The sequence below is a fragment of the Leptonotus elevatus genome, chromosome 4 (assembly GCF_054856555.1).
Source record: "Leptonotus elevatus isolate MCC_2025b chromosome 4, RoL_Lele_1.0, whole genome shotgun sequence".
NCBI classification, from domain to species: Eukaryota; Metazoa; Chordata; class Actinopteri; order Syngnathiformes; family Syngnathidae; genus Leptonotus; species Leptonotus elevatus.
The window spans coordinates 22,710,395-22,733,343 of record NC_141242.1 but is presented as its reverse complement, the minus strand read 5'-3'; the positions used below and the strand labels follow the sequence as shown (position 1 = coordinate 22,733,343).

At 37.3% G+C, this 22,949-nt stretch overlaps 1 protein-coding gene across 1 annotated transcript in view; it reads right to left on the bottom strand.

Moving 5' to 3' along the window:
- Positions 1-22,949, bottom strand: part of LOC147176047 (synaptic vesicle glycoprotein 2B-like) — a 32,649-nt gene that overhangs the window by 3,603 nt on the left and 6,097 nt on the right. Inside the window, exons 2-14 of the mRNA XM_086073424.1 lie at positions 20,471-21,020; positions 18,425-18,648; positions 12,908-13,088; positions 10,148-10,299; positions 9,913-10,046; positions 9,592-9,681; positions 8,178-8,291; positions 6,703-6,791; positions 6,538-6,613; positions 5,215-5,303; positions 3,160-3,293; positions 2,509-2,706; positions 708-867 (exon numbers count right to left, since the gene is read on the bottom strand). Coding sequence (XP_085929550.1) covers positions 708-867; positions 2,509-2,706; positions 3,160-3,293; positions 5,215-5,303; positions 6,538-6,613; positions 6,703-6,791; positions 8,178-8,291; positions 9,592-9,681; positions 9,913-10,046; positions 10,148-10,299; positions 12,908-13,088; positions 18,425-18,648; positions 20,471-20,712 — 1,883 coding nt within the window. The 5' untranslated portion in view covers positions 20,713-21,020. The remainder of the gene's footprint in view (positions 1-707; positions 868-2,508; positions 2,707-3,159; positions 3,294-5,214; positions 5,304-6,537; positions 6,614-6,702; positions 6,792-8,177; positions 8,292-9,591; positions 9,682-9,912; positions 10,047-10,147; positions 10,300-12,907; positions 13,089-18,424; positions 18,649-20,470; positions 21,021-22,949) is intronic.

Here is a 22,949-nt window from a genome sequence, read left to right as displayed (position 1 = left end):
TATTTTTTTTTCTACAGAAGCGTATTGCATTTACTGAAAATTTTTGGGGGAGCTCTGTTTTTAAATGTATTTATTTTTTAGATTGTGTTTTATTGAATATTTGCCCCTGTTTTTCTGAGTATTTTTTTCATTTATGTATTTATTTTTAATTTTTTTTTTACCTGTTTTTCTAAATATTTTCCCCCTGTTTTTCCTGAGTCATTTCCCCCCTGTTTTCTAAAATAATTTTCAGGGTTTTTTTTCTCAAATGAATGATACGCTTCCGTATATTAGTGGGGTTTTAAAATGAATTAATTATTAGTTCACCACTAGATGGCGCTAAATAATACACTGTCTCTTTAACAGCTTGGTAGGAAAGTCTGGTGTCCTGGGCGATTTTAGCAGTGGGGCGGGGTACGGCTGTCCCCTTTTCTCTGTGGTCTTCTAGCCATACTAGCCTGGTCCACAGGAGTCTAACCTCCTCCATCACACACTTAGAACCATGGGGGTGGTTCAAATCCCTATTTCTCATGTTTGTTCTGTCTCTCTGTATGTCCACTGAAATTCATTTCTGTCAGGCTACATTGTCAAAAACAATCACAGGGGGAGTTTTTCAAACTCCCCAGTTGCACAGCAAAAACCTTTGTTTTAGCATAAACAGACATACAAATCAACCATTCTGCATGCCCATGCAGTTGAACAGGACAGTTGTGACAAAACCAGGATACCTTTTAGAAGCAGGGTACAGCTCTACTGTCACCACCTCGATGCCATTCCATGCAGCCACACTGACGCCACAGAAGAGACACTGTAGGGCGATGATAGCAGATTGGCTGAAGCTCAGAAAGAGGAAAAAGGTACAACCTGCTGAGATCAGCATTGAGCCACCTAAGGAGACGATAATTCCAATTAAAATGACAAACTGTTACTTTGACAACTTGGCTGTTCATCCGATAATATTCGACTCAAAATAAATTCTTCCACAACCCATATAAGGTGGTAAAGACTATTTTTGTGACAAACACAAATATGGCGTTGTGCGTGGCATCGATGCAGGAGGTTCGATCTGATATTAGTAATTTCACAGATGGGTGCAAGGTAACAGTTTTGCAAGTGGTGGGGCTGCGTTTCTGTGGGAGTGGTCACAGCCTTCTTTCATTCCCTTTAAAACTACTGGGCACTAGTCGCGCCCTAGAGCAGGGCTCAGCAACCTTTACTGTCAAAACAGACATTTTAAATAAATAACAGAAAATCTGTCAGGAGCCACAAAGCATTTAAGTCAGTATGTTAGTGTTAGTCTAATGTACTAAGGGCCCAAGAGCTAATTAGAGCTGCACCACAACACAAAAATAGGAGAGCATCATCCAATACGTAGACATTCATTTTCTTCTACCTTTACCCTTCCCTTTTTTGGATTTTTTATTTTTTTATCTTTCAGACTTAATTTTTTTGTTTTCTCTTTTTTTGCTCTGTTAACTACTGTGTTTGTCGATGCTTATAAGTGTTGTTTTTCCTTGTGTAAAGCACATTGAGTTGCCCTGTGTATGAAACGTGCTATACAATTAACTTGCCTTGCCGTGCCTTTGGATATTTTGTGGACATTTTATGGTCATTTTATGGTCATTTTATGGTCATTTTATGCCTCTCCATCCTTTTTGGACATTTTATGGCTATTTTTTTTTGTAACTTTTTTCTGCCCTGTTGGCTATCAATTTTCTGCCATTTTATGGTAAATTTCAGGATTTCTTCTGTTGTTTTTGGATGTGTTATAGGTAGTTTTAAAAGTTGTAGTTTAAAAAAAAATCTGCCTTTTTTGGGGGGCAATTATGTGGATACTTTATGTTAATTTTAAGTTTTATGGTTACTTTTTTAACATGATCTTTTCCGTCTTTTTGTTAATAAAATTCACTGACATTTTTGGCAATTTAATGGACATTATATGGTAATTTTCTGCCTCTCCTCATCCTTTTTTGGGTATTTTTAGGTAATTTATCAAAACTTTTTCATCTACCTTTTTCTCACAACTTAAAAATGTGGACTCTGATTTTTTTTTTTACATTAATTATTATTTTTTATGTAAATAAATAATAATTAATTTAAAGAATATTTTATCCCCCCAAAAAATAAAAATAATAATTTCTACATATATAAATATATATTTCCAGAGCCACAGGACAGGGATTTAAAAGCCACCTGTGGCTCCAGAGCCGCAGGTTGCAGACCCCTGCCCAAGAGCCTGGACATGACGGAAACACATCTGGACTGGTAAGTGGCCAAATGGAAATTGTGCCCTCACCCCTGATTGTTCATGTGCCCCCAACCCCATAGCTGTGTCGGCCAGTGCAATAATTTCTAAAACATAATAATAATAATTATATTAATAATAATGCATTCAATTAATTCATTTCCACAATGATTCAGAGAGTAGAGCTCTGTATGGTTTTATGTCTTGAAGCTGTCAAATCTCACAGAATCTTTCAGGTATAAAAATGCGCATCAGGTGAATCAATAAAGTAAAATCCTCATCACCTATAATCTTGACTCTGCCAATCTTCTCCATGAAGAGGGCGGAGATGATGTTGCCAGGCAACACGGCAAGACTGCCAAGGAAGCTGACCAGATATATGAGGACATCATTCTCTTCGCCAGTGTCCATGTGGCAGCCACGTTTGTCATGCTCAAAGGTGTTGTTTTCCATTTTACAGTCAATGAACTTCTCCTTCAGATCTACAGAGTATCGCAAAGAGCATAACGAATAAGCGAGGTTCAGGGTATTGTCCCTCCATGATAGCATGGCTATAGAAATGAAAAATAAAGAATACCAAGAGTGGTGTCACAAAACTCGAAACTACAAGTCTTCCCCTTCAAAGTAACCATTGCTCCAGGATGGCTCATCTCACCCACTAAACAAATCAAACCGCAGTCGACATGCTGGTCATCTGGCCAACATTGAAGATGAAATACAAATTTTGTAGGTTGGGTTATAAACATATTTTCTATTGCTATTCCCTTTCGATTCTATTTCCTATCATTTCTGACTCACGTGGTATATGAAGCTGCAAGAGGGTGGCCAACCCTGTGAAGTGACTTTTTCCATTCTACCTCAAACCATAATACTGAGTAAACATACCAGCCAAACCAGTGAGCCTCATCAACATGAGCTGCTTCACCTGAACCTACCTGTATTAGTGAAGACAGTGTTGCGTATGGTGCAGTTCTCAAACACTGTGTCAGTGGACTTGATGTCCTCAAAGAGACAGTCTTCAAACAATGAGTCCTCAAACTTGACAGACTTCAGTTCTATTTTGATGAACCTATGGGCATGGGATGGGACACACAAACAAGCCAAGAGACAAAGAAATCGTGGACTCGGACTTCTAGTGCTGGGGCATTGCAGAAGGAGCAGAATGGTCTCAGTAATACATAGCGGTCCATCACAATCGCTATGCAAACAAGCTTTGCCGCATGCATTGATATGAGCACCATGCATGTATGTATACATGATGGCGGTATCATATTTTAAGCAGAAAACTTGTTGTTGTATTAAAGTAAAGTCACATTCTGTCTTTTTTTAATTCTGCAATAGCATAGAAGTCAAGTAATATACAGTAGTAGTAATCACATACTGTATACTGAAAACTTTGTTTTATGTCATTAAATATCGCCGATGATTTAAAGCCTTAATAGCGGCTACAAAATTCAAATGTGTTACTTAACAAATGTATGTGCTGTGAATAGAAATTAATATTTTGACACACATTTGGTGATGTAAATTCCCACGTATAACACAAAATGACATAATGTTAGTTGTGGCTAATATGGTTTGCCCTTTTCTGCTATGGTGCAATATAACAGCCATATATTTATAGTTTTGACTAATTAGACAAGTATGTGTACCGGTTTTTAATAAAACTTTTTTTTTTCTAAAACAAAACAAAACACTAGCAATACAATAAATTAAAATTGCTGTGTTTAATGTGCACATTGCCATCCATAATCACTCTCTTTACCAGAACATTATACTGTCATTCAATTAAAAGGAAAAATATATATTGTTAAAAAGAGTTAATGAAAAATTAACTCTTCATTTGGATTAAAAAGATTCCAATGACAACATTTGATTCTATACAAGGTAAGATGGGGAAACGCTCTTCAATCATAATGTTAAGCAGCCCCTATTTAAACTGTGAACTTTTTGTGCTTCATCTGAAGCCGAGAGGATGTCAATGCCACCACGTCTGCCAGCCTGTCCGTCTATATCTGACAGTAATGACAAGCACATTAAAATCAACAGGAACTGCAGTACATATTTTCTATTTTCAATATTTTCTGCTTTATCACTATCCAGGATCGTACGTGTGTGTGTATGTAAACAAAGTGTAGATCTAGTCCTAAAGCCCTTCTCTAAATTGCTGCTTGGTTCATTGGAAGATGACTTCAAAATATACTGAAAACATAAATAAGATAAAAGGCGCTGTACGTCTGTAGTGGTTATTGTGGGTAAGTCCTGTAAACACCTGCGCTTAGATTAGCATAACATTTCTAAACAATATAAGACTAAGCCTTAACTACAAACAATTTCAGTGAAAAATATACAGTCAAGGCAATGCTTGAATTATATTGTGAGCTTTTTGCCTGTTTCAAGCTGAAACTGACAGGAACGTAACGACGCATAATTATCAGCTTGTCATGGAAAGTCGTTTTAATGCGGACTCTGAAAATATGACTTTGTCTGTATCAAAATACAGTATCACAATACAACATCAACATTGACCACTAGAGCAAATCTTTCAACTCACTGGGTGCTTTATAAGGTCTCTGGCATTAATCCGCAGTTTATCGATCTATTCTAAGTACACCGTACAAAATGTCAGTATCCAGCATTTAAATGACGCTTGCGCGTAAACCTCAGAAGGTTTATCAGCGTCACAGCTTAAACATTTAGCTATCGGTAGGCCTGTATGCAAGAGCGAAATGAGCAATCACTAACTAATGTTTCACATACAGCACAGCATGCTCTTGAAATGAAATGGCTGATATGCTGATGCAGATGCTGTACACTTCCCAAAAAGATGATTTACAATACTTTGACTGAGGAGGGCTGTGTCGAGAAGGTGAAGTAATTTCAACATGTCATATTTTGATATGCGTTCAGTAACCTCGTGATTTGATTTAAATTGCAACTCATATAAATGTCAATTAAACAACCTAAGGGAATGGCAAGGTGGCACCTACTTGTCATGGATGTACTCCCCTTCTTTATGGACTTGATTCTCCAGAGAAAAATTGAAATGGAAGTTCTCCACTTTCTCTTTATGGAATACCTGAAGACAGATACAAATATTGATGAACTAGTCTAATGAAAATAAATGATTATAATGACAATATCTGTCAGTGTGAAGTATTATAAGCAGGCTTGGGGAGTAACGGAATCTATCTATCTATCTATCTATCTATCTATCTATCTATCTATCTATCTATCTATCTATCTATCTATCTATCTATCTATCTATCTATCTATCTATCTATCTATCTATCTATCTATCTATCTATCTATCTATCTATCTATCTATCTATCTATCTATCTATCTATCCATGTATCCATCCATCCATCTATCTGTGGTGTGGTTGCTTCCAGTGACAGTTCGAAAACAGCATATGGTCATCAATCAATCAATCAATCAATTAATCAATCAATAGCCTACATGCTTTTTAATTACACTAGGATTTTTGCTATTTGTAGGCTGCCCGGGTCCCTATCACCCGCAAATAGCAGGAGCACATTGTATAGAATATATATTGTGGTGATATTTATTTTTATTTTGTCTTCATGAGCATACTCAATATTGGAGTAATCCAAAAGTAATCCAGTTACATTACTTTAATATTATGGTACTTGGATTACATTGCTTTTAGCAGGTAACTTGTAACTGTAATGGATTACATTTTGAAAGTAACTCTCCCAACCCTGATTATAAGTTAACAAATACTATGGACAAAATTAACATTTCACAGATGGGATCTGTGATTTACATAGACTGTTAAAAAAAGAAAATGAAAGACTTGAAAAAACCTAGTTAAGTGTTTTAACTCAGAAATTCTAAGTACATTTTGCAAGAAGAGTTTTAAGAACATTTTACTAGTTTAAAAAAAGCTACTCAAGGGTTGAGGAACAAACCCACAACCTTCAGGTTGGGGGACAGCCACTCTACCACCTGCGCCCACACCACTCTTGTGGTGTGTTAGTATATTGCTGGTGTCAGGTGCAATCCTCGTACCTCGAAGAGCATTTTTGGTCTCCTTTGGACACAGTGCAGTATGGTGGCAAACAAGAGTGGCATGGCTCAGGTGGTTGAGTGGCTGTCTCCCAAGCTGAAGGTCATAAGTTTAAAAAAACTAAGTAAATATCACTCCCCATTTTTTACAGTGGAAGTTCTTAAGTGATGTCATAGAATACACATATCAACCTACAGAAAAAAGTTTAATATGAAAAAATAATATCTACATAATTACATGGAGATATTTGGATGGATAGAATTATATTTCACTGTACATTACCTTGACTCTGGACTCGTACTCCTCATTTTGAAGGTGCTTGATCATGTCTGGGAACCACACCGACAGACCATAGTAGCTGTGACAAAGCCGTGTGACCAAAAAAAATTAGGTGTTCATAATGCAATGACTGGAAAGTTGTATGTGCGGGTGAAAGTGTGAACAAACCTGAACGCCATGCAGAACCAAATGATTGCCATAAAGAGAGTGGCAAATCTCAGCTCAGCAGAAAAAAGAGAAAGTACGTTCTTTAGTACCTGCAACCAAAACACAAATACTGTACATATTACAAAAAATCGACATTGAATTCAACTTTCTCATTGGATCCACACAATTTCACACAGTATACTGCTTATCCTGTTCAGGGTTATAGAGTAAGCTGGAATCCATCCCAGATGACATATGGTGAGAGATGAGGTACACCCTGGACTAATCACTAGTCAACCATAACGCTGACACGTGGGGTTCTATTTTTGTTGATGCCTCATTCAGAATGTCTGAGACACTGAGACAACAAACTAGGTGACTGCTACACTACAGCAATAAAATTTACCATAGCAAACAAACAAAAAATAAAAAAAGGCTTAAATTGAATCCCCCACAAAAGAGTGGCTGTTTAAATTGCAGTTTTTAAATACAATTGTTTGACTTTTTCCTAGTCAAAAAAGGAACGAGCAAAACTAAAACAAATCCAAAAACATAAAAAATATAATCACCAGAAACAAGATATGGACTATAAATGATAGAAACAACAATAATAAGCCATTTTCTCATATTCTGTGAGTGGCTATTGTTGACCAATAATCAGCTCCACAAAATCAATAGCCCACTTTGGGTTGAAGGCTAAATACTCTACATTATTATTAAGTATGAGCAAAACTGGCTGCCATTTTTTTGCTGAGGCGGTGTTTGCACCTTTTCAATGTAACTAATAACGTAACTTTTAATTTGACTTCAATTAATCAGTAAAGTAATTATGTTACTTCATGTACTTTTTCAATGTAACTGTAGCAACGCCGACTGTTAGTCAATGAGGTCCATTGTCTGCTTGGGAAGTTCAGCATTACTCCAGAGCAGCAATTTAAAGGGGAAGTCAACCACTCCAAATTGTTTTTGATAGTATGGTCTATGCACACCCACTTGTCTAAATACGTTATTTTGCTTCATATTAAGTTAGTGGAATATGAGTTAAACAGCAAAATCCAGTCGTTTTTAACAGTATCATAAGGCGGCCATTTTGCCACTTGCTGTCGAGTGAAAATGACAGCACAGTTGCTCAGGTCTCAGGTAACAACCAATCACAGCTCAGCTTCGGAAAACAGATGAGCTGTGATTGGTCGTTGCCTGAGCCCTGATCAATGTTGATGCCATCTTCAGTCGACAGCAAGTGGCAAAATGGCCGCCCGCTGAGATGGATAAAAATGGTTGGATTTTGCTTTATAACTCATATTCCACAGATGTAATATTAATCAGAATGTCATGTTTAGACTAGTGAGGTCACATATAACAAATTGTCAAGAAATGTTTAAGGTTGACTTCTCCTTTAAGGGTTGTGAGACGTAATACATTTGTCATTGGAATCAGTTTTCTGTATTACATTTAAAATATATACAATGGAACTGTACTGTGTGTAATGTACATACCAGTTTACAGAGCGTAAGCGAGCGGACAGCCCAGCGTTGAACAGCTGTTCCTGTAGCACTTTGAATTTCAATTAACTCATCCTCTGCTGTCTTTGGAGCCTTAATGTGTGTCACCTGAAGAAGGTAAATGAGAGGTGATATGCTAATCTTATCTTTGTCCCACGACCAATTAAAATTCTTCGACATCTCCAATGGTGTAATTTTTTATTTCCTCAAATAGAAGCAAGGAAAACAAACTTCTGGGCTAATGCAGATGATCCTTAAGGATGTTCATAATATCACGCACACGTCTTATTTCTTCACTTTTTCGACACAACTCTGAAGCTAATTACATGTAAATGCAAAAATGATATCCCTTTAAATCTAACTCTTTTAACTCATTCACTGCCGTTGACGGTTATAGACGTCATAAAGTCATTTGAACTATTTCTATTAGTTTAACATTTTTTTCCTACTTTTGTTAACAAGAGTATGAAAACCTAGAATTTTTTTTGTACATTTAGAACAGATATAAAATTTGTGATTAATCGTGAATTAACTAGTGAAGTCATGCGATTAATTATGATTAAAATCCTAACGGCCCAAATTTTTAATAATCTTTTCTTTAAAAAAAATAAAATACATTAAAAATAATTGTAATTATTATTTTTATTTTTTTATAATCTTTTTTTTTTTTTAAGAAAAGATTATGAAAAATTAGGGGCATCAGGCGATTACAATTTGTAATCGTAATTAATCGCATGACTTCACTATTTAACTCACGATTAATTACAAATTCTGTTCTAATACAATAAAAAAAAAATCTAGGTTTTCATTACTCTTGTTAACAAAAGTGGGAGAAATGTTAAACTAATAGAAATAGATCAAATACATTTTTGACGTCTATAGCCGTCAATGGCAGTGAATGAGTTAAATTATGCCCTCCAGATATGGTAGAATATTCAATGCCGTCTTGAGAATATTAATGACTACTAAAAAAGTGTTCCGTTTTATCATTAAAATGATCTTAAAACTTCAACCAGACTAAATGTAACTGAATGTGATCAATTGTGTGTGGGGGGGGGGGGGGGGGACGTTGAATGCGATTCATAGATTAGTTGAACTGTCTGGGCCTTTATTAAAGATCGTATGAGTTTGTGCATCAAACGCATTAAACTGGACATTTTCCTTAACCTTTTCTTTTGTTCCAAGGGAAGGAGTCTGTCGTGTGACTCAAAAGGCAATGAGGGAAGAAAATGTCATTTGAAAGCAGCCTTTTCAACCCTTCCCCAATTTTTGCTTGTAATTACCATCTTGGTCAGAGCTGGAACTTTAATGTTGAATTTAACTTAAAGTTGAGTAGACTGTTTCTGGATACTTTGCATTTGCAATACTATCCATATGGATATTAGATATAGCTACAGTATTTACTCACAGTGAAGACTTTTTCCGGTTGTCCTTTGGCTCTCCAGTTGGTGTCGTGGACCTGCTTCAGAATCATCCATGCTTCATCGTGCTTGGCATTCTGCTCCAAATGAAATCACAATGTTAGCACTAATTTCACACAGCAAGTCCACAGGTGGATTCTTAGTGTCTGTAGATCGACATTTTCAATGCGCTTGCAAATTTAATGTCATTTGACACACATTACATTGTTGAATGAACTCCTAGTTGAATTTTAAAGTCAAGTCAGATGGCTGCGTTGAAATTGTTTAGCAAAAATGAGCATGGAGCCCAAACATGGTGGCAATCTGACCTCAAGCAAGAAGCGAGGGCTCTCAGGCATGAATGTTAGTCCGACCAGAGAGGCGATGGCAGGAAGAGCCGCAACAAGAACAAACAACCTCCAACTGTGAAACTGGAACTCTGTGCCCATACTGAACCCCCAACCTACACAAAATACAAGCACAAATACATTGTTAAGCTTAAGATTGTGCACCAAGTTGTATTGCAAATGTAGCTACAATTACAATGAATTATTAGGATCTTACCATATCTGGGAATGATTCCCCAGGCAGTGAAAGAGGCATAAATCCCACCAATCATCCAAAACATACACAACCAGGAAAGATGCTCTCCTCGCTTGTCACTCTGGAGGAACTCGGAGAAGTACGAGTAGACGATCGGCACTGTGCCACCGATACTGAAAAATAGATGGACTCTTTTAACTACAGCTGTTATTTGCATAGAATTGTTTTCCCCATATTAAAACAATTTATTAAACTTGCATGAAATACACACAAGCTGTAATTAAAAAAAATAATGGAAATAAAAGTTATGAAAAAGGAATGTGTTTGTCCATCATCAAACAACAACAAATCCCACTTGGACCACTACAATACAGTCCCCTCTTCCTGTACAATTTGATTATTTGGTTAATGCTAATCCTTTGTTATCTGCAGATAAATAAACAAACAAATAAATAAATAAATATGCATGTATGTTCATAGCTGATCAGAATGCATACTTATATAACTCATTTAAATTATTTTTTCAAATAGTATACGTTTTTTAATTTATCTCTGATAATCTGTCATTAGTTATACTTAAAAGTTATTATTTATTAATTATCAGTAGTGGGAATCTGACTCTCATTTGACAGTTTATGGCTTTGATTCTTGGCTTATTCTTTTCTGTTGGGAGTTTGTATGTTGCCCCTTGCATGCGGTTGTACTGGCTTCACCAGCTTCCTCCCAAAAAGATGAATGTTAGGCTAACTGAAAACTCTAAGCTGCACATCATCACCCTCTTAAGATAATTGGCTAAAATAATTTTTGCATATGTTTTTTTGTGCCCAAATCAAATTTTGTGTGTGAAAAATCTGAAAAAAATGTCTGCAGTGTACAAGCTGCTTCTTGCCTGAAGTCAGCTAGTATAAAAATGGATGAATGAAAGGGTAGTACTACCATTAATAGTATATAATTCCAAAACGATTGAAAACAAGTCAACCTGCAACAACGTACCACACAGGTACCTACACCAACAGTACACGTGTGGTTTCCATTTGCTAAATACATTTGTACAACCACGTGAAGACCCATGGTTATTACACACGTACAATAAGGTAGGATGTGGCAGACAAGCTACACCTACACGACGTTTATTGATGTGGTGCAAGCTGTTTGTGGATGGGATCATTTGCGCTGTGCCGTGACCTGATTTCTGAGTGTGTGAATCCCAGCGGACTGGAGTTATTCTGAGCTTAAGCATTGTGCTTGGTTCCTGCAATCAAACACCAAACTGCGTGCATGCGGCAGTAAATAAATTATATGAGCTTCACGGCTCAAGGAAAGATAATATAATATTTATTGTTAGACATCAGATGGCGACAAAGAAAATATTTATTAAATGCAGTTACATTAATTAACTGATGAGAAGTTAATGGTTTTGGCGGTGGTAAATGTTGGTTAAAAAAACTACTGAGTCAAAATGATCACAATGCCAGACATGATACAGCTACCACAGAGAACGGACCTGCTTTCAAGCCAGGCATTGTCACCAATCCACACTCAGTATGATGAGCCAGAACAAGTAAATCCAAGATTGATTATTTAACACCTCTGGTGAAATGGATGCCCGCCAGTCTCTGTGGTAAAAGATCAAGGGCTAAAAGTGGTGCTACAAATCGTGTCGTAGGACCAAACTTATGGACTACTTGCAAAAAGACAATTCATCTGCTTAATGACACTGGAAAATAGTGGAAGTTGAATGTGTTGCTGGGACTGGGGATCACTAGATCTTGGTAAGCAGTACAAATTACAATGCATTGGGGTGACTGCACACATCATTGACTTCACAGAAAGCGCAATGCTCAATTTCCACTTTTCTGGAAAGTGCCGGTTTTTATTTTAATAAAACTAATTTGTTCAAGACAAGAAGTTTAAGAAAAAAAATGTCCTGGAAAATAGTCAACAAAGCTAACTTGAATATAGAATTTTGTTAGGAATTCCTAGAAGACGGAGGAAATGTATAAGACAAAAATAAATTGACTTTGGCCATTATTTTAAGGGTGGCGAACCAGCAAGTTTGTCTGGATTGGAAATCACACAGGTGTCAGACATCATCACTCAGCTCTTATTTACATTTGAACATAAAGTGGCATGACCAAAATTATTCATACACTTTGCAAACTGTCAAAGTCTATGGGAAATTTTAAACTTTCAAATATTATTTCAAATAGTCCAAGCTCTTCTAAAGCATCCTACCCTGACCCTGATTGATTAGGAAAAGTTGTCATGGCTAAAACAAAGGAGCTCATTGATCTAGGATTACCACCAAAACCAAATATGTGAATCTGTTCTCAAGCTGGTTTCCACGGTCACAAACCAAGCAAACACACAAAAGGCCACTTGGCCTTTGTGAATGGTCATTTGGACAAGTGGAATATTTTTGGTCTCCTATTTTATGATCAGATATCCTTAATTTGGTGTAAAAAAAAAGGGGGCGGGGACTCTCCAACCCTATAGAACATCATGCCCACTGTCAAACATGGTTGTGGGAACCTTAATTCTGCTGCTAGTACTGTACTGTAAATTAACAGGATTTTTTTTTTTTTACAGTGTGATGGGGAGAACAGGCAAACTGCACACTGGAATGCCGGAACCCAGATTCAAATCAAGATCTTCAGAATCGTGATTCACATTATCTCCGTATTTTCTGTGTCCATGTGTGAAAAGAAGAATAAGATGTTCATCCAGAAACTGATTCAGATTAAAAAATGTTGTGTTTGTGTAGTTATGCGCATGAGTTACCCAATGCCTGACAGCAGCCTAAAGAAGAGGAAGAAGCCATAGCTCTGGGCGAAGGAGGACAGGAAGACGAAGACACAGTCTATAGCTAAGGCCACAACCAAACAGCGTCGACGGCCAACTTTGTCTGCGAGACCACCCCATATGAACGCTCCTACCATCATACTCAGGAAGACAGTCAGACCTGCAGAGAGAAACATTAACATAAGTGTTAGAAACTTTTTTCTTACCTCTGACACATAAGTCGCGTTTCCAACTCAGGACGTTCGGGTATGGGGAGGCGGGTAGGGACTTTCACAGGAACCGTCCTCTCAACCGGCCCGCGTATGGCTGTGTCTCCACTGCAGAGTACGACCCATTTTGCAACGTTACGAGTTTCGATCGACACGTAAACGCCGTGCAACGGTTTCTCCTGTGACGTTACCCAAGCACCGCACAACGAAAATCACAACGAGGAAAGAGAAAAACTTTAGTTGGTTGCTGTTTTCTCTGCTTTTTATTTTATGTACTTGGCATGGATGGATGGTTTGAGTGCGAGGAGACGGCGTCTGGATGAAGAATTTTAAAAGGCTAACAGTAGAGTGGAATGAAAACAGGCAAAGGATTACTAATATAATTGTTTTGGTGGAAGAGTCTTAAGCCGAGAATGCATCATCGTCGCGCATGAAGGTCAGATCATTTTTTATACTAATTAATTTTTAGCCAATCAACACGAAAGCCCGATCGGGAGTTTATCGGGCCGGCGGAGTACCTACTCTCGAGTAGGACCTCCGCTCATCCCCGTAAATTCCTGTAAATGCGGCCTGGTTCTGCAGTGGAGACGTGCACATACGGGGCTGGCCCCGTAAATTTACCCCAAAGTTCCTGCGGGGGAAAAGCGGCTATAGTGCTTAATCATGCGGGGTTTCCTTGTTTTTCAATGAGGAGCATCCATCTAGTCCTGATTGATGTAAAGTGCCTTGAAATAATAATCAACCAAGGTTGAAATAACAAAACAAATATATGTAATTATTTTAGTGGATTACTCTTTGAGATTAACTGAGTAATGACATATTTTAAGAGTATATGAAGAAATTAAAGTAAGTCTGCGTTACTCCTAACCTTTCACGTTTTTGTAAACGACATTTTCATCCGTGGCTGTGATTGGTCAAAACAACGTGTACAAGATGCTGCATTGTCCAATCAGCTGAAAGTATTGTACAGAATGTCCCACCTTTCCCGAGCAAATCACCGTGGAGCAGTCCCAGATTGTTGATGTTGTGGAGAATTCCCTTGAGTGAATCACAATAACAACCTGGCTATTGCCAGGTTAATGTAAAGTAGTCAGTGTATTGCTTGTATAATAGCATACATTTACTGTTTAAATATAACTCAACACACAGCCATTATCTAAACCATAGGCAACAAAATGGAATACAGTATACGCCTAAGTCGAAATTTGTCGCTTTCCTCCAACACAGCTGACTCAAATGATCAGCTAATCAACAAGCTCTGTAAAAGCCTGATAATGATCTTGTTCATGAATCAGCTGTGTTTGTGGAGGGGGACATGGAAAACGGAAGGCAGGACAGTGACTCTTAAGGACCAGGGTTCCCTACCACTGGCCTCTGGCGTACTCGCGTTTGTGAAATACTGTAAGTATTTTACAAACAGTATATGGAGTAGTGCTGTGAAAAAAAATTGCCTAAGTTGGATCAGTTGTCCACAAAAATACCTCGCAAAATATTTGCCCCGAAGTTTCGCCGATATTCTGACACCAAGATTCTGACAGTAGTAAATTGACAGCTCTGAAATTACCTTTTTGGAAATATTTGGGAAAATAAAAACAGAATTTCCCCACTAAACACAGTCTATTATATTTTTAAACAAAATCCAGACTAGCGGTACTTGGTACAGAAGAAACATGTACCAATTTAAGTTAAGTAAGTTAGTAAGTAAGTAAGTAAGTAAGTAAGTAAGTAAGTCAGTCAGTCAGTAAGTCAGTAAATATATGTAAACATTCTTCTTTTGTTTTAATTCTTCGTATTAAGTCAGTGTTCCATCACTGCTGAGCGTTTTTTAGAACAGACTTGTGGCCTACTCATGTTGTTCTTGGGGCTATCTAGTACCTGCTGGGTGGGACATTTTTCTGCACAACCCCTCCCCTCCCTGCTCAATAACTGTTCACATTCACATTTACACCTATGGACAATTTAAAGTCTTCTTTAAATCCAACATGCATGTTTTGGGGATGTGGGAGGAAGACCCACAGAAGGACGGGGAGAGCATGCAAACTCTACACAGAGATGTTCCAACAGTGATTTGAACCCAGATCTACTGACTGTGAGAAAGAAGCGCTATTCCAAGCAATAATTCATCTGTTTTGTTTTTTAGTTTTATAGATGCTTCTAAGGCATTTGACCATAGGAAATTATTTGAAAAATTAGATCAGATGGTGTGCAGATGGAGCATACTGTACTCCTCTGTATACGGCACATCTGTGGTTAAATTATAGCCGAACTAGTTTGCAAAAAACCAAGATAGCATATAATGATGCACTGAGAGTATTACTAAATAGATCTCGATGGACGAGAGCGAGTGAAATGTTTGTAACTGAAAGGGTTAACACATTGCAAGAGACACTAAGAAATCTGATGTTTAAATTTGTCCGTCGACTAAATGACTCGAATAATGAAATTATTGCACGCTTGTCAAACATCAGTTGAAGTGCTACACGATACCAGTCCCAGTTCTGGAAACATTGATATTGTTGTCTTTTATATGATGCTTCCTAGTGTATTTTGGTATGTGTGTATTTTTACTCCTCTATTTTTATTGTGGAGTTGGTTTGTTTGTGGTTGGACTTTGACTCTATAATAAAGCATCATCATCATCATCATCATCATCATCATCACCATCTTCCTTGTACAAATCAGTGAATTTTAAATTGATGGTTATTTAAGGGAATGTGATCTCAAGGTTGATATCTGGGTGAAGGAAGAAGATTGTCTGTGGCGATGGAATTACAGAAACTCTTCAAATGACTCAGAGTTGTGTGCAAACAATACACTTGTTCTGCGTGTTGCATAAGACTAACTCTGGAACACAAAACCCGTGTGCAGATGGCCGTACAACAGGGGGGAGCTGTGGCTGTGATCATATTCACATTATGATCTTTTTTTTTTTATGTTACATGTTATTTAGTTAAGTGAAAGTATAAAAACACATCAGAATATTTCATATAAATAATAGCATTGGTGTCTAGACTGCATTTTAGGACATTTAATTTACAACCAAAACGGTTGATGGTGGCTGCACTGCAGCACTCTTTTTACTCCACCCATATTTCTTCACGTCACATCTCCATTTCCCTTTCGCATCCACTGCCCTGCTTATTCATTCACACACTGGAGTTCTCCCCCCCTGCATTTGACTGTTATTTGTTTTTCTTTTTCTGCTGCTGTTTTTGTTATTTTCTCACTCATTCTTTCCCAGTGGAGTTTGTTTTGTTGCTCAGCCTTTATCAAACGAAATATTTGTTCTCACAGTTCTATGAATGTCGGACGTACGTACGTACAGTATATATACGCTTCCCCTTCTAATCATGCTCTGGGTAACCTGTAGAATACAAATAAGTGACTCGAGTAAGCTCTTAATATTCAGAGCAATAAAGACACAGCACGCAATCCCTTGCCAGCAAGCTGATTCATTTCTGCATTCTCAGTGCCCAGTGGATAACGTTACTGTATAAACAGTACTCTACATTACTGGCACTCATTCACATGGATATGTCCCAAAACGGATTTACAGCATTTTAGTGTTAATTGTGAAAGGTTAAACTTTATTGGCTATTCATTTATTTGTGATTATACTAAATTTAATACCTAAAATTATAATTATATACATATATTTTCATTAACTTAATTATGAATAAAATGATTGTATTTTTTCAAACACATATAAGGCGCAGTTAAAAATCAACAGTGCGTATTATTGTATTAGTTGTGCTTGTGCTTGTGCGACCTCAATGGATTTTATGTGGTACACGGTGCTCAAAAATCTGTCCAAATGTTTTAGTATGCAGTATAAATCCACACGAAGGCAGGATGTCGGCTTTTAGGTTTGTCATCTCAAATTCCTTCCTATTTACTTTCACGTTCTCATTGTCATCTCATCTGCATTTACTTCCTAGCAGGTACATATTTCCATCATGCATGAACTCAAACACAGACTGAAGATGCAAAATTGCTACTGATGTGAATTTAAACACGTTAAATTGACGACTGGGAGATAAAAACAATAAATTCCATATAGTAATTTTTTAAAACACGTTTTACTGTGTTATGGATGCCGACCTGCTTTGCCATAGCCTGCTTGTAAGCGTGTCCCCAATGAGAAATAGTACACCAAAATACTTCACCAAAAGCTGAAGCTTTGGAGGAGGAGGAGCCTTGTATATATGCAGCTTAGCAAAACTACACTGTATAACCCATTGTAGCCTATTAGCAATGTGACAAAATTGAAAATGTTTAGTCTAGTTAAAATGGCCACTTCAACCTGAAAAGTAAATCAGATGAGTTCTGGAAAAAAATAAGTTTCTATAGTATACTGAAAAAATAATAATAATTATGAGAACCCTTTTATGTGATATTGCCTATAGAAAATCTCGTTAAAAATAAAGTATAGGACACAGTAAATTCTGTAGAGTAAATTCGATTATTTAGAGTGGGACCAAATAGACTCAGTTTTAGAGTAATATTTACACTTGGAAGAGAGTAAAATAAATGATTGGGGAAAAAGTAAATAAAAGTCACTCAAGGGTGGATGAACGAACTCACGACCTTCAGCTTGGGAGACAGCCGATCTACTCCGCGAGCTACGCAGTTCCTGCTGTGTGTTGGTATATCCATCATGTCAGGTTGAATCTTCTGAACTCCAAAATACCAAAAACTATGTCTTTGGTCTCTTGAAGATAAGCAAACAGCAGGTAGTGTGGCAGTCTCCCAAGATGAAGGTCGTGAGTTTGTTCATCAACCCTTGAATGACTTCTTTATTTTACTATCGTCCTAGTGTAAATGTTAGCCTACTCTAAAATTGAGTCTATTTGGTCCCTATCTAAATAGAGTCAAATTATACGGAATTAACTGTGTATATAAGTAAAATTAGAGTAAAACAACCATCACTTTCTCAGCATACTGGTACTGTATCTCCTCAACCCTTTGTTTTTGTCTTCTTCTCGGCGATTAGCTGACAAATGTCAGCCAAAAATGCAATTGCCAGGTATGATGTGTTTGTATGAGCAATGTATATTCTTGCCCTTTTTCTGTTGACGTCCATGTGGGAGGGTCACGTTGCACCACGATTGACAGGAGAAGTTTGTTTTGTGCTGAATTTGTCAAGTATTGTGAGCGAGGTACCTAAAACACACCAAGACAACGAATCCCGGTGTGTGTGCTCACTCTTTTTAAAACATTTATCATTAGCCCACCATGACCCCCAAGCGATAGCATGTTGTTATGTGAGTGCCAGAGAAAACCTTACCCAGCATCCCTTTCTCTGCATTGGAGAGGCACAGATCCTTTTCGGCAGACGGCAGAACAAAGGCAACCACAAAACATTCCACCCCATCAGCCATGAGAGCCATGCCCAGCACCATGAAGAGTGTCCACTGGAACTTTCCATGGCCGCAATCTTCCATTATGTCCTCGTACTGTTCCGATAGCTCCTGCAGTTCCGAGAGTGCACCATCAGCTCGAGATTTTGCCCTGAGATTGCATATCGGGGGGGGGGGGGGGGGGGGAGATCCTGATGTTGAATCACTCCCTATTGAGCTCACAATTAACATAATAATGATAGATGATGTTAATGGGACAGAATGACTACTAAAGCTACTAATAAGACTCAAATTCGTTTTCTTTCTACCCAGTAGTCCCGGATGCCATTTTTAGATCACGTCAAAATGTTAAACTAACTATCTAGATTTTATTACTGCAATTAGTAACTGAGTTTAACTGAGCATCACAGTGCCTCTGGAAAGTATTTACAGCACTTCCCTTTTTCCACACTGTGTTATATTACAGCATACAGTCACCTCCAAAACTGTTGGATCGGAAAGGTTTAATCCTTTGTTTTTGTTACTGAAGACATTTGAGAATCAGACCAAAAGATGAATAAAGATTCAGAATTCTGGCTTTTATTTCATGGTATCTGCATCTAGATGTGTTAAACAACTCAGGATGGAGCAGCTTTTGTTTGAACAACCCACTTTTTAAATGAGCAAAAGTATTGGAATGGAATTGACCGTGTCGTTCCAATACTTTTGAAAGGGACTTTATTTATCAGTAATAACTGTACCAAATCTTTTTGACTATGATGCCACAAGCTTTTCATGTTGCCATTGTAGCGTGTTGTATGTATAATTTCGAGATAAAAGTTACTCTATTTTACTTTGCAATGAGGCTGTAACAAAAAATGTAGAAAAAGTGGACACTGACTACTTTACGGATGCACTTTAAGGGTCCTATTTTCGTAGACAGATAGCAGGCACTCAGCATAAAAGTGGGCGCATCTTCATCTATGGTGGATGACATCATATTTAATTTATAAAATGACAACAAGCTGTCTATCGAACCCTCTGAAACGTTGTAGTAATAAATTAATCAAATATATTATTCTTATTATTCTTAGAATGGGGGTCCAAGACCTGAATCCACATGTCAAAGCCATTCGATTATATGCAGAGCTTCCAGTGGTCAAAAAAAAATAAAATAAAATAAATTTAAAAATAAAATAAAAAAATTAATAATAATAATAAAAATTAAAATAAAATAAAAAATAAAATAAAAATTTAAAATAAAATTGTGTGAACCTGTTCAACAAAGTAGTTATTTAAAGTCAGGTGTCTCTCTTTTCTCAATTATGGCAATCACCTCTAAAGGATTATCTGTGCAATGCATGTATCTGATCCAATTTGTCAGACTTTTAAGGGTAAAAAATACTATGCTCATGAAAGAGAGGACTCAAAATGTCTTGTAGCATATATGATACGTTTGGCGTTACAGGGTTTGCACAGATTTTACAATAGATTTGAAAAAGTCAGATTGAGTCACGACAGCTCGTTGATGAAGATTCAGCTGCCGAACCGTCGTCTTTATTATTAAATTATTTGCTCAACCATCAAATTCTGACATTAGTGCTTTTCGGTGTTGCATCACTTTATTATCTTGCTTATTTATTTTTATTTAAGCATTCATATTTATATTTTTTGTTTCTATTTTTATCATGATTTTTGACCTGATGGATTTGACTTCTACACTAAAAATAGCAAGCAAATTCATTGCAATTATCTTTTGAGAAGAGTTCTGGTGCTATTTGATTTGGGTGAATCTTGAGTTTATCAACCACAGCCAATAAAGTGTGCATATTGTGGAGGTCTTGCCTAATGTTTATATAAAAGTTTTGCTGTCTAGCCCTTACTAACTATTGGGAAAAATGTACAAAGTAACATTATCTTGGTAATAAAAACAAAAGTCATATTTTTTTGCCCACTTTTGTACCCTGTGAGTGCATCGTAGATGTGTGTCTCACCTTGCAGCTCTCTGTGCGGCCTTCACCTCATCGGGATGTGGTATACCTTGATATTCTCCTTCATACATTTGGTCTTCTTCATCATGACCTTCAGTCACATCACTTGCAGCGTCCTCTTCCTGGGGAGGGTATTCGGCCTGGTAACCATATCCATCGTGACCACTTCCATCACCTTCTCCATAAGTCCCATAGCTGTCACCGTCACTTTGGTGGTATATGTTGTTTTGGTAGCGGTCGGCCATCCTGTCTGGTTATAGCTTCTATCAACGCTGACAAACCAATTGGAACTAGTGGTACGTGTCTGTCTGCTTCGATTGTTTGTGGCAATAATCAGCAGCCCGTTTGACCTTTTAAGGGTATAAACTCTGATCCTTCAGTTATAGCATGATGAGTAAATTGCTCTGATCTGTTGGTCAGTTATTGCATTTCTTGCTTTCTTGTTTTGAGTGTGTAATAATGCATGCCTGAATGTCTTAAGACCAGATTCAGTAGCTGCAGTGGTGTAAAGATGACTTCAGAAAAGTGAAAAACTTGTCTCCAATGTCCAAACCTAAAGACAGAAAAAAAATGTTCGGTTACTTTTTGGTTTGTTTTTCCACATCTTTAGGTTACATTTACATTATAGTTAATCACAGACTCCAATAGGTTCCCTTTATGTTCTGATGTCCCTTACATTTCCAATCCTGAAACATGGACGTCGGGCAGCTTTGGAGCATGTTTGTGGTCCCAGCACAGTCTAACAAAGCTCCCTTGCCAGTGTTGATGTCACGGCAGGGGGTCACATACTGTACCAGATCGCGTGCTCGAAAAGGGATTCTTAAATTTAAATACACTATGCATACTTTTTGGGCTCATTTGCATAACTGTATTTGCAGTATTGTATCGGAAATGAAAGCGTTGATATCGATTAGCAGACGCACACAAGGACCGGAGCGGCACAATCTCCGCGCAGCCAAAGAAAGCTAATACATCGGGCACATATTGAAAGGTCACAGCAAAATGATTTAGTGGCAGATAAAATTCACTTGTGCGGGCCTGCCACAGATAAATACATACGTGGGAAGCACTAAATACAGTAGCTAGCTGTTTTTGTAATATAGGAGGAATCAATGAGAATATTTATAAGGACTTGAAGAACTTCACAAAATCGGTAATCATTTTGTAGAACCAAGCCTAATTCAGAGGTGGTGAGGATGTAATCATGCTCAGAATTTGATTTTTTTGACAAATTTGTGTGAATGGAATTACTCAAGGGCCTGTCTAGTTCTACTGGTTTGTATCCTAGTACAGCATTTAATTGAAAATGCTATGTCAATACTTCATCCCAAGTGTCAGTGTGCATGGACAAACTTATGCAGCAACCATTCCGGAAACATCGTTGACAGGACATGACTGCACTCAAAACACTGTATGCTGTATTGTATATAATAATGACATATAGCGCATACCATTTTCGCTCAATCATTCATGTCGAACATTTAATTTTTGTGCGTGTTTACTGCACCCTTTTATTTGCTTTCTTCAAAGTAGCCAATAATACAAAGCACGGAAAATAAAAACAATAATAAGTTATCTGAGTGACAGTTGACCAGCGTTGATTCGACCTATCAACAACATGTACAGACAATTTGCTACTGACAGATGGGCAGCAGGAAATTAAATTCTGGCAGCCTCATTAGTTCGCCATTGTTGCACAGCCAGGCCTTATCCGCCCTCCATCTTTGAATAATACACGTAATTAATCTGATAGAGTCAGCAGCATGCACTGAGGCTTTCAACAACTTGTAAAAGTGTAATCAGATCATTTTCTGATTCCAAGAATGTCACATTCAGAAATGTATTTTCATACATTAGCAATACAATAGGATTTACAAAGGAAGTAAGCAATCATTTTGCAAAACTATATGCTGTTATTAAATCATGCACAAATATGCCTACAACCAATATGCGGCCATCTATAAGCGGCTCCTGAATGACGTGCAGCAAGACTTCATGAGAGGTGACTTGCCTTGATTCCTAATCCACTTTATCTCCTTTTAATAAAAAATAAATACAAATGTTAGCTCTGAATTGACAAAATGCGAATAAAGGTTGTCTGTACTGTTCATGAAGATATGATAATGACAACTTGACCATGGAAATGATGATTTTAAATTCCATAATTTTCTATGGAAAAATTAATTGTAAAGGCAGGCAAAATGTAGGCTCCTCTTTATGAATATAATTTTCTGGAATAGAATTACACCTGATAAGAATGTGAGTTTAAGTGACACAATATAAGGTATATTGCTATAAAAATCTATATACTGTACATTGAAAATGAGTGGGCCATCAAATGAACAAAGATTCACGCGTTGGAACTCAAACACGTAAACGAGCACTACTTCTTAGCAACTTCCTACTGAAAAAATATATGTTTTTTTAAATAACCTCCAGCCATGTTTTAAAGGTGTAACCTCACGCAAAGTGGCATGAAAAT